General features: G+C 45.2%; 1 protein-coding gene across 1 annotated transcript; it reads left to right on the forward strand.

Moving 5' to 3' along the window:
- The first annotated feature begins 2,144 nt into the window (after nt 1-2,144).
- Nucleotides 2,145-10,074, forward strand: KCNA4 (potassium voltage-gated channel subfamily A member 4). The gene is made up of 2 exons (XM_059406676.1): nt 2,145-2,619; nt 5,732-10,074. The coding sequence occupies exon 2, from the start codon at nt 6,508-6,510 to the stop codon at nt 8,470-8,472; it is 1,965 nt and encodes a 654-aa protein (XP_059262659.1). The 5' UTR covers nt 2,145-2,619; nt 5,732-6,507; the 3' UTR covers nt 8,473-10,074.
- Nucleotides 10,075-12,064: the final 1,990 nt, after the last annotated feature.

Here is a 12,064-nt window from a genome sequence, read left to right on the forward strand (position 1 = left end):
CTAAACACGATCCATTGAAAATATCCACGATTCAAAATAACTGTCATCTTTTGTACTTCATTCAATCTCAATTTTCATCTCTCTGAAAGCTTTCCACAGTTGGTCTGGAGAGATCTCGCAAATTGCTTCCAGGAAGCTAGTCCCAAGATCTAGTGCTCTCAGACCTGCTTTCTACCATCCCAAGAAACATGGTTCTGGGAAGACAGCAATAAACTCAAATATCTGCTTTTGGTATGTATGAATCTGCACACTGTCTACATCACACGATGGAGGTTCGGAAAGAGGGTTTTAGGCCAGTGCATAGGGCCATTTTTATTTTTGAAGAAATCCACCAATGCTGCTTGCTGGAATGAACTATAATGGGTAATGAACTGGTGCAAAGAGCCTCTCTTGACCCAGGGTGGAGGTACCTTTTTCTCAATTCCTCCGCCCCTTGGCTGAGCCCAGAAGATCACAGGTAAATTTATTCAGGACAAAAATTCAAGCTGCACTAGCTAGAAGACGTTAGGACAACTAGGTCCCACTTCAGCTTCGTTCTTTCCTTCCTTCCTTCGTTCCTATTCCTTTGTTCCTTCCGTCTTTCTTTTCTTTTTTCTTCCTCCCTCTCTCCCTCCATCTCCTTTTTCTCCTTCCATGTTTCCTTCTTTTTCTTTCTTCCTTGTTTCTTCCTTTTTGTTTCCTGTTTCCTTCCTTTCCTCCCCCCCTTCCTTCCTTCCCACTGATTACAATGTAAATGTTTTAGTTATTTTAAAAGTTTTGTTTTTTTTTAAAGAAAAATCAAACAACAACGAAAAGGAGTCCTCCAGGTGCCCTTCGCTGAGCCGGCAGCAGTTAGGTGAGACCAGAGCATATCTATAATTCAGCTCAGGAATATTTCTCTTAATAATTAATCGAGCGCCACAAAAGCAGGAGGCCCAATAGGGCCATCGAACAAAGCTGCCAGCTGAGGCCGACAGTGGCCGCCCCAGCGCCAGCTGACCCGCCCAAGGTCGGATTTACTCCAGCAGTCCCGGTGCGCGTCGCCACTGCTTGCTTGGTCCATCAGAGGGAGCTGGAAGAGGTGCCTGGAGCCCGGGTCTTTACCTGCCCTTGTATGTGTGTGCGTGTGTGTAAAAATTCGCACTTGCCACCGGTATCTTTCTTTGAGCGGATGTGTGGGAATTGCAATTTTACATCCATGTCTATGGGCATTTCATACACCTGCCATCTAATATGCAATGTGGGAGTCCATCCCAGGGTGGACGCCAAGGCAGGCGCATGCCTGCCCCGCGGGGTACTGTGGGTTTTGTTTGTTTTTGCTGTTTGATGGGGGTGCGTGGTATTAGAGATCCGACTATTCTGATAAAGACCTCCCTGGAGTCAAACCCCTAGCCAAGTTGTATTCTTCTTGCATCAACAGGTTCAGGGAGGGCTCCTTCACCCCTTCTAAAATCCTCCGGCCCCGGGCGGGACTTACAACCTGCTCAGTCAGAGTCCTCGGGCTCTCTCCCCCGTGCACTTGTGCCTCCCGTGCGCAACCCCTAACCTGGGCCTGATTCCCATTTCTGCAGCCCGCTCCTCACCCGAATCCAGCACACTTTGAAAGTCGGCCTCCTCTGCGCCCAGAGGCCCGATCCCCGAGTGGAGGCTGACAAATTGTACAAGGGAGGCGGAGACCAAGGGGAATCGGCCCGTTCGTAGGCGACTGGGGGGGCTCCCAATTAGCGGCCTCGCCAGAGATGCACCCAGGCTCCCAACCCTACAAACCCGTTAAGCGGGGCTGTGTGTGTGTGTGTGTGTGTGTGTGTGTGTGTGTATGTGTGTGCGCGCGCGCGCTGAGCTGTAGAGAAAGCGGGTCAGGGAGAGACGCGCAGAAGCACCCTGTTAGCGAGACTGGACCTCCCGTCGAGGTCTTCCCTGCCAACCTCTCTCTTGGGCTCCCGCTCTGCGGTGCGGACCCCCATTTCAGCACCAACGGGGACTCCCTTTCCTCCGGGATTAGGGCTTCGCCTCTGGGGACGAGGGCCAGAGGCTCCCGGAATCGCTCCCTGTTGCTCCCCAGCGTCGGGGGGTCGGCCAGGGGGGCGGGCAGTGGCGGCGTCGTGACTGTGCCCGCCCCGCGGCGCGGGGAGGTGCCCCGGGCTACAGCCCGCTCGCCACACCCTCGGCACAGCCCTGGCCCCGCCCCCGGCCGGCGCGCGCTCCCGGCCAGGGGAGGCGTGTGCTGCTTCTGCAGCCAGCGAGAGAGGGAGAGGGATGGATATTGGAGGAGGAATTCGGGCTTAACAAGTGATCGCTGCTGTCTAGGATTTTGTTTCTTTTTCTGGGGGAACCTTGAATTCCTTTTCCGATTGAACCCTCCTGTGCTGAACTCCACAGGAACCAGAAGTCTTGGGGTCTTCCCCGGGGTAGCCCTGATCCCCACCCCTGGCTCCAGCAGCGAGGACTCTGTGCCCCCCGGCCAGGCAACAGAACTTGTTTCGTGGATATTTTGGAGCTTCCACCTGCCACACCGGAGTGATTCCTTCTACCACCCCCCAAGAACATTCTTCCCCTCCTCCAGCTGTTGCAGCTTGAGGGGGAAAGACAAACCGAGTGGGGGATTTTCTTTATATTTATTTTTCACTCCGCCCGGGAACGGTAAGTATGATACCTCTCTTATCTTTTTCCCACCGTCCTCTTTTGGTTGTTAAGAAACAGTGGACATTTGAGGGATAAATAATATCGGGAATGTGACAGAAGGGCATGAATGGAAGGCGGTTAAAAATAAACCAGGAGGTGGAAGAAGGGAGGTGCGGATGCTGCGCGGCGCTCCGGGGGGCCAACAGTTGTTATTTTCCTAACCCCAGGGATGGGGTGCGTGCGCCCTGCTTAATGTGCCCGAGCGGGAACCTAGGTCTGGAGGGGAGGGTGTGATTAAAGATGTCGTTTTCCAACGACATGGGGTTCAGATTTAGCATCGTTTTCCCTCATCCCAGACTCACCGGTTCCGTTCCTTTGGGAACAGCTGGCGAACGGGTTTGAATTGCTGCCTCTCCCAGCATTTGGATTTGCGTGCATTTTCCGAGCATTTCAGTAGCACATAGGGACTGTGTAAATGGCGTGCGTTGAAGTGTCCATTTCTCACGGTGTTGGCTTTTTGATTTTTTCAATCTCTCTCTTTTTCTCTCTCTCTCTCTGATAGGTGCAGGTACCACCCTAAGACAGTTGCAGGAATTAGCACTGAGGGATGATAACAGCCTTGTTGTTGGGGAGCAGTGGAGGAAGGCAGGGATACTTGGCTTGTTGTTTGGGGGGCACAGGGATTGGGGGAATAGGTAGTCTGCAAAATCCGATTAGTTTAATGGTGTTAAAGAGGAAGGGAAATTTCTATGCAAAGGTCTCCCCCACCAAGGCTCCTGGGAGTAGTCTTGAACAGATTCCCCTACGCATTAATACCTAGGGGAGGAAGAGAGATTTTTAAGCCAGTCTTGCTGTGTGGAAGGTTTTCCTTCTCTTTCTTTTTTTTTTTTTCTTATTCTTTTCTTTCTTCTCCCACCTGCTCCCTCCACCACCTCCTCCTCCTCTTCTACTTCATCATCATCATCATCTTCTTCTTCTTGGTTGGGAATAGTGAGGTAACTGGTAGCCAATTAAAAAGGAAGGCAATCTGCTTTTTGTAAGGTGGGGGAGGGAGATAAACAAAAATGACCAAACCCAAATAAATAAATAAATAATTGGCTCAGGGCAAAGTGAGAGCAGGTCTACATCTCCTGCAGAGTTGATGGTGAGTTAGAAGACATGCTAATTCGTGACCTTCTGGGAGCACTTAGCTGGGAGAGGGGTGTGCATAGTATACAAGAATACAGATACTTTGGTTCTAGGGTTTTATTTAAATAGTATATTCTAGCTGCTTTGAGGGAGTTGGGGGAAGAAAATGGGCAAACTCTTAGGCTCTTTGGCCTGTGGAAGTCTTTTAAAGGTGGTGGTGGTCTGACCTTCTAGAATAAATGTAACCCCAGGGTGGTTTGATAAATAGAGATCTGGAGACATCCTGAAGGTAAACGTTTCAATGTATTTCCTGTCATTAGGAGTCAGGCAAAGGAAGGGGCTTGTCATTTGAGATACCTTCAGAGGTGTATTTGGTGTCCTAATCAAGCTCACCTCTTGCCTTAGGAGATGTATGGTGGGAGGTGCTCTGTTTACCACTTCCCTGCTTTGTCACTTCATAAAACTTGGGTGGGTTTAGCCTTCTAGGCTGAAAGGGTTCAGCAAGGAGCAGCAGCAGGTGGTCAAGGGCTGAATCCCTTTAATGGCTCCAGAAAGCCATTTCTCTTGTGCTCCCCAAGTGCTTCCAGTAATAGAAACTGGTAGATGCCCTGAATTCTGACTGTCATCATCCTCCCCAATTCTCTGGGCTACTCTGCATTCTTGGAAGTCCTGTTGGACAGAGTGAATGCAAAAGCATAGGAGACAGAAGATTAGGGCAGTTCTTTTAGGTCCTGGCTGAGGAGATGAATTAGTTGGACCTAGAGAGAGCCAACTAAGAAGAAAGGCCAGGAATACCAAGTGACAGTGGAGACAGATCCGGGCTCCAAGGAAGAAGTGATCAGCAAGTGGTAGATTGGAACTAAAAGTGGGCAGAGAGAGGCAAGGGAGGCAGCGGGGTTTGGGAGACTGGAGATAATGGATTATATTATGGGGGGGGTGTGATAGGCTGAAAATAAAATCCATACAAACTGGGATTTAATATATAAGGAAATATTCCCTTGAAAGAAGTGTAGGAGGAAGCATTGAGGGGAACATGGAGGAACCGCAAGGAGAAAAGATGATTATCAGAGAAGTGGAAACTGGGATTAGCTCCTAGGCTGTGGGTGGTAGGGAGTGTTCTGGAGTCTGGGGAACAGAAAAACAACAACAGGGACATGCTTTAGGGAGTCAGGAAGTGCCAACCTAATATAGGCCATTGGTGTGTCTCAAAGTGTCCTAAATGTCCTTACATTCTGTCCTCCCTGTAACTGAGACTGTGGTTTAAGGACATATACATTTGGGTGTGAGTAGATTGACAATAAAAGCTTAGGTTACAGTCGGGTTATTCAGAACTGCCAGCATTTATTGACATTCATTACGTATGTGTTATTCTATCAACATTCAGAGCCTCGTTCTGGTCCTCAGTAATTGGGATGGGGATGGGGGGGAGGATGCATTATTACCTGCACTTTGAAGACGGGGTGATTGAAGCTTGTTGAAGTGGTGGAGACTGGATAAAAAAAAAACCTGGTTTTTCCAACTGCTCTGATCCTGAATCAAGACAGAGAGGGGTGGAAAGGCACTAAATTCAGAAATATCTGATGAGTGGAAATTTTTTTAAAAAATGCCTTGAGATCAATGAATGATGGAAGCAGCTGTAAAGTGACAGCATTATTATTGTGGAATGAAAAAAGTGACACTGAGAATTAAGACCTGGCATGAGTGAAAGGGAGAGCCAAAGGAAGAGCCATGTGGGTCGAGAGTGGAGAGAGGAAAGATAACTGAGTTGCCATGAAAATAGACTGAGCTGAAATAATAGCCAAAGAAGAAGGACAGAAGGATGATTTAGTAAGGAGATTTAACCACCTGCCCCACACTCCTTGGAAATTTGTGGTCACTTGGTGCTTTATGTGGTTTGCTTGAGGACAAGAGAAAGAAGGTGTATGGGAAGGAAACACTGTTTGCTCCTTATGATTTGATTCCTTTTATTTTTCTCCTATGCTTGTTTCCTTTCCTTTTTCAGGTGAAGTGCTTCCTCTGCATGATTTTAGCTGAAGGATGCTCTGCATTTCCTTGATTTCTATGGAGACCTCAGAGCTGGGTTTGCCCCTGCTGACACCTCATCTTGTAACTTCTCTACCTCCCAAGGTCTTTGCCCCTGTCGATAGCTTGGCATTGGCCCTGGGTCCAGGAAGCCTGTGATGAACTTGAGGGGAGCACCTGGAGAATCACCCTGATAGGCTTTGAGCAGCCATGGCTAGACGTACTTCGAGCCACGCGCTAACATGGGTCAAGCCGTCACTAGAAGGCAAGTGCTAAGACTAAAGGCTTATTTGCATTTTATTTAAATCTGATGGACTGAGCTTTGGACAATTTCCATGGCAGAAAAATATATTCCATTTTCTAGGCACAACTGCTGGCTGTCAGATACTTGCCGCCTTTGAATCTTGCGGCATCACCACCAACCACATCCTAGACGTATTTCCAAATTCGAACAGCCACCCAAAAACAGGTGTTTGGGAGACCCCAGCATTTTTTGACTTGGGCTTGAGAGTGCTAGGTTGTTTATCTAGACCAGCCAAGCTCTGGAGAGCAATGTTGAATCCCTGGGAACAGAGAGCATGGGGCGTACTGATTTAAAAACAGAAAATGCAAAGTTGGACTGAAAATATCCTTAGTCTTCCAAGCAATCTGCTTAAGGGTTCCAAACTTACCTTAATTTGGTGAGAAAAGAAGCTGCCCTATTTTTCTTTCTTCTTCTTCTACAACTGGAACCAGCCATTTCCAAAAACCACCACCATGGAGGTTGCAATGGTGAGTGCGGAGAGCTCAGGGTGCAACAGTCACATGCCTTATGGTTACGCTGCCCAGGCCCGGGCCCGGGAGCGGGAGAGGCTCGCTCACTCGAGGGCCGCCGCGGCTGCCGCCGTGGCAGCCGCCACAGCTGCTGTGGAAGGCAGCGGGGGTTCCGGAGGTGGCTCTCACCACCACCACCAGTCGCGTGGGGCCTGCACCTCCCATGACCCTCAGGGTGGCCGGGGGAGTCGGAGAAGGAGGCGCCAGCGGCCTGAGAAGAAGAAAGCTCACCACCGTCAGAGCAGCTTTCCTCATTGCTCTGACCTGATGCCCAGTGGCTCTGAGGAGAAGATCCTGAGGGAGCTGAGCGAGGAAGAGGAAGAAGAGGAAGACGAGGAGGAGGAGGAAGAGGAGGGAAGGTTTTACTATAGTGAAGATGACCATGGTGATGAATGTTCCTACACGGACCTGCTGCCTCAGGATGATGGGGGCGGTGGTGGCTATAGTTCAGTCCGCTACAGCGACTGCTGTGAACGTGTGGTGATAAATGTATCAGGCCTGCGCTTTGAAACCCAGATGAAGACTCTGGCCCAGTTTCCAGAGACTTTGTTGGGAGACCCTGAGAAGAGGACTCAGTACTTTGACCCTTTGCGTAATGAGTATTTTTTTGACAGGAACAGGCCTAGCTTTGATGCCATCTTATATTATTATCAATCAGGAGGCCGCCTCAAGAGGCCAGTCAATGTCCCCTTTGATATCTTCACGGAGGAGGTGAAGTTCTACCAGTTGGGAGAAGAGGCCCTGCTCAAGTTTCGGGAGGATGAGGGCTTTGTGAGAGAGGAGGAGGACAGGGCCTTGCCAGAGAATGAATTCAAAAAGCAGATTTGGCTTCTCTTTGAGTATCCGGAGAGCTCCAGCCCAGCAAGGGGCATAGCCATCGTCTCCGTCCTGGTCATCTTAATCTCCATTGTCATTTTCTGCCTGGAAACTTTACCTGAGTTTAGGGACGACAGGGATCTCATCATGGCACTGAGTGCAGGAGGACACAGTGGGTTGTTGAATGACACTTCAGCACCCCACCTAGAGAACTCAGGGCACACCATATTCAACGACCCCTTCTTCATCGTGGAGACAGTCTGTATTGTTTGGTTTTCCTTCGAGTTTGTGGTTCGCTGCTTTGCTTGTCCCAGCCAAGCGCTCTTCTTCAAAAACATCATGAACATCATTGACATTGTCTCCATTTTGCCTTACTTCATCACGCTGGGCACCGATCTGGCCCAGCAGCAGGGGGGTGGCAACGGGCAGCAGCAGCAGGCCATGTCCTTTGCCATTCTCAGGATCATTCGTCTGGTCCGAGTATTCCGAATCTTCAAACTCTCCAGGCACTCCAAGGGCCTGCAGATCCTGGGTCACACCCTCAGAGCCAGCATGCGGGAGCTGGGCCTTCTGATCTTCTTCCTCTTCATTGGGGTCATCCTGTTTTCCAGCGCTGTGTATTTCGCGGAGGCGGATGAACCTACTACCCATTTCCAAAGCATCCCGGATGCATTTTGGTGGGCTGTGGTGACCATGACAACTGTGGGCTATGGGGACATGAAGCCCATCACTGTGGGGGGCAAGATCGTGGGGTCCCTGTGTGCCATTGCAGGTGTGTTAACCATTGCTTTGCCAGTGCCAGTGATTGTCTCTAACTTTAACTATTTCTACCACAGAGAGACTGAAAATGAGGAACAGACACAGCTGACACAGAATGCAGTCAGTTGCCCATACCTCCCTTCTAATTTGCTGAAGAAATTTCGGAGCTCTACTTCTTCTTCCCTGGGGGACAAGTCAGAGTATCTAGAGATGGAAGAGGGAGTTAAGGAATCTCTCTGTGCAAAGGAGGGGAAGTGTCAGGGAAAGGGGGACGACAGTGAGACAGATAAAAACAACTGTTCTAATGCAAAGGCTGTGGAGACCGATGTGTGAATCTTGTTCTCCACCCGCCACTACCCCCCCTCCCCAATCCCAGTATCTCCAAATATATTTATGCATAGAGAGCGCAGTTACGAAAATGAAATATGCAAACGAACCTAATGCATATAGTAGTACACCATTTAATGGTTATACGTGACATAATTGTTACCTTGTATTACATATCAAATAAATGATACATCTTGGAGAAGAGGGAGGCTAAAATAGGAGCAAATCTATCTTTATATTTTTTATTAGAATGCAAGAATTTTGCACATTAACTGGAAAAGATGTTAAAAGTAAAGATGGTTCCACGGAGAGAATGTATATGTGTGTATTTGTGTGTGTGTGTGTGTGTGTGTGTGTGTGTGTGTAAGTAAATTGTCAGCGTTGTTAGTAATTGTGCAATGATGGGAAAAGTTGGCATTTTGAAGTATTTACTATGTAAGAACTAATGAATTCAAACCGTCATTTATTAGTGCTTTGATAGCATCTCATGTCTTCGGATTCCATGGTTGTTTTTTTAAAAAATTGTAAGAATTACTGTGTAGAAAAAAAAAAAGAAAGTGAATTATTTAATAGAATATAGGTCACAGTTTTATCTTGGATTTAATTAAAGTTTATTTTTAACTAGAAATTAACTTTTAAAAAGGCTGCGGGGTCCTTTAGAAATTGATTATATTTTATTATTAATTTTGGGAAGATATGACAGCAAATGTCTAACAATATGGAAGAAGTGAAATTGGAGAAAATGTAACAAGTTTTGTTCACAGATAACAGGACTGGAATTTGTTTTTTTCCTTTGCACTACTTCATATGCTGGAGATTGAGAGAGACTTCCTACTGTGAATGTTTACTAATGTAACAGTTCAATGACAATCATTGGAAGAATGATTTCTTAGTCTTATTTTATAGTTGTTTTCTTTGTGTGAGACTAATGGCCACGCAGATGACAGCACATGATTCCCTGTTTTTAAAATCTAAATAACTGATTTGCAAAGGGAATATGAAGTAAAATTTAGCAACTGAATCTGTTGAAATTGGACTGTTACAATGATGCTTCTGAAACCATACTATTTTAATTATTCTTCTGCCTTTTAAATCCAGAATAATTTAACCAAAGTTAATGCATGCACTGAAAGAATTCTTGAAGAAATAAGATGCCAGCAGCTACAGTGATTATGGCTTAAGAGCTTTCTATTAAATGTGCAACATAAATGCTAGATTTATTAAGTTTATTTCTTTGTGCAGCTACCTAAAGGCACAGTGTGGGGAGTCACCTCAGAATTTAGCACTCTGTTTGCTAAAACTGGTATAAGGAATAATTGTGTCAGAACATTTGGTTTCAATATCACCATCATTTTCATTTTTGTTAACGGATCTTATAACACACATAACTGTGTTTTAATTCATAACAAGGTGTTCTAGAATGTGAGGTAACAGCTAGCAATCAGACCTGCACTGTTAAGTCATAATGAGATATAAATGAGCAAATTTAACATAAGAGGCCTTATTCTCCACTGTTTCTTCAACATTTATTTTTTATAAAATGGTTATCCTGAAGTTTGGGGAAAGTATACAATGTAGCACATAATGAACTCTGACAACTGTGACTATTAAAAAAAAAAAATATCTAGAATAGCTTTTCTCAAGCTTTTAAGTCCCTGGTCATCATTTGATAATAACATAAATCTTCTTCAGTGATATTTGAAATTCCAACTAAATCTAATGTTAGATTTACTAATGTTAGGTTTAAAAGCAAAGTTACACCCTTTTCCCCACCCCTTCCCCACCACTTATAGGAAAACACCTCTCAAGAATACCATTTGGACAATGAAAAGCAGCAAGCCGGGGAGTTGATTGAATGCTCTGACCAAAGATCTCTAGTGGACAATAGAGCGTGACAAAACAAGGAGATGCAGTCTTGTAATAAGACTTCAAAGATGGCATTTTCATATATTTTGGATATGGAGCAAAGATGTGATAAGCATTAGACTAGGAGGTAGGCTCTCTGGGTTGGGTCACTATTCATTTGAAAAAGTCACCATAAATCTCTGCACCCCAATTTTCTCATTAGTGAAGAAGAGGGCACATAATGCTTTTGTTACATCACAGAGTTGTTACGGAAAGCAAATACGAACATGTGAAAACTCTGAAATGCCGAGTTCCATGTAAATGCCTGATGTTGTGTCTAAATTGTTTAATCTTCCTTTGGGCGAAAGAGATTTAGAACCCATGAGTTACATCTGCTTTATTAGGATCTTGTAAAAATCATGGGTAATTTCTTTAATTTTGAGCTCCTTACAGGAAGTGGATATATGCAGATTCAAGATAGCCAGCCTATCATTGGATAATTACTGCAGTTTTTTTCATTTGGGAGAAAGATCCCAGGTGTGTCATGGTGTAAAAAGTTGACTCTAGGAATAAGGTACCATGTGTCTTTGGTTGTACCTAACTAGGTCAGATTCTATCTTAAAATAGTTTAAATGCTTTCCAGCATTGGATGTTTATTGAACATTCTATAATAGCAATAGTGACGATTTGGCTGTGTTTAGAAAGGAAAAGGTATTATAGTCCCACAACGTCTCCTTTTTAAATCTGAAAGTTATGATAAATTTGGCTGAGATGTATTAGATCTGATAATTCTATGAATTCAAGAAATATAGTCATTTTGAGATCCTGGGGTTTTCCTTTATCTTACATAGTTTTCTTAAAAGAGTCAAACGGTCAAGAAGTGATCACCATGGGCTTCTGAACCAAATATTGTTAGCTTATCACTTAATGTGTGTTTGTTAGTTTGTATTTTTATTTTCAAGATGCATTTATTTTAGGATGTCTGGATCTTGATTCCACTCTAAGAAGAAAGCATTTAAGCCCTCAGGATTTGTATAGGGTACTTTTGTATGGAACACTTCTCTTGTAGAGAATGTGTGAAGGTAGAGAATGTGTGAAATGCAGCTGTGGATGAAAAATGTGGATAACATTTTTTTTAAGTCAAAGCCAGGCAAAGTGCTTTAGTACCATTTGTAAAATTTTATGCTGAGAACTATGCTTCCAGAGACTATTTGTAACTGATATAGGGAGCTGTCTTCTCAGAGACCACCATGCACATTTGGCTGTAAGATAAAAAAAGAAGTGGCCCATTTAGAAACTGAATTTCAGGGGTCTGGGATCCTATAGTTACGTTTCAGATCGTCATGTTACCAAAAGTACAGTATTTGAAGGCCATCCTAATCAGAGTCTTTTCAAGGGTGGATATATTGTTCTCTCTTTGCAAATGTTTGAAAAGGAAACATAACAGTTACGGAGAAGAGAGAACCTTCCTTTTAACTTCTGTGAAAGAGAGCTAGTGGGTGCCAGAGGAATGATAGCTGGTCTTGGAGTGGAGAGCGAGCTCGTTGACATTGGCATATCATTTCATCTTCTTGATTCCCAGTTGTTTTTGTTTTTGTTTAAGTGTGAAAACAGGCTGTTGAGCTACATTATCACTTGATTCCTTCCAGCACGAAAATTCTCCGACGTTGAAGGAGGTATCAGGCTAGCTTGATATTCTCTAGATAATTCAAGTCATATCAGCTTGATTTTATAGTTAAGTTGAAAGAGCAGA

Source organism: Mustela nigripes, chromosome 1 (genome assembly GCF_022355385.1).
Source record: "Mustela nigripes isolate SB6536 chromosome 1, MUSNIG.SB6536, whole genome shotgun sequence".
In the NCBI taxonomy this organism is placed as follows: Eukaryota; Metazoa; Chordata; class Mammalia; order Carnivora; family Mustelidae; genus Mustela; species Mustela nigripes.

Excerpts from the sequence above, each read along its gene's own strand:
- KCNA4 (XM_059406676.1), top strand. The coding sequence starts at position 6,508 with ATGGAGGTTGCAATGGTGAGTGCGGAGAGCTCAGGGTGCAACAGTCAC.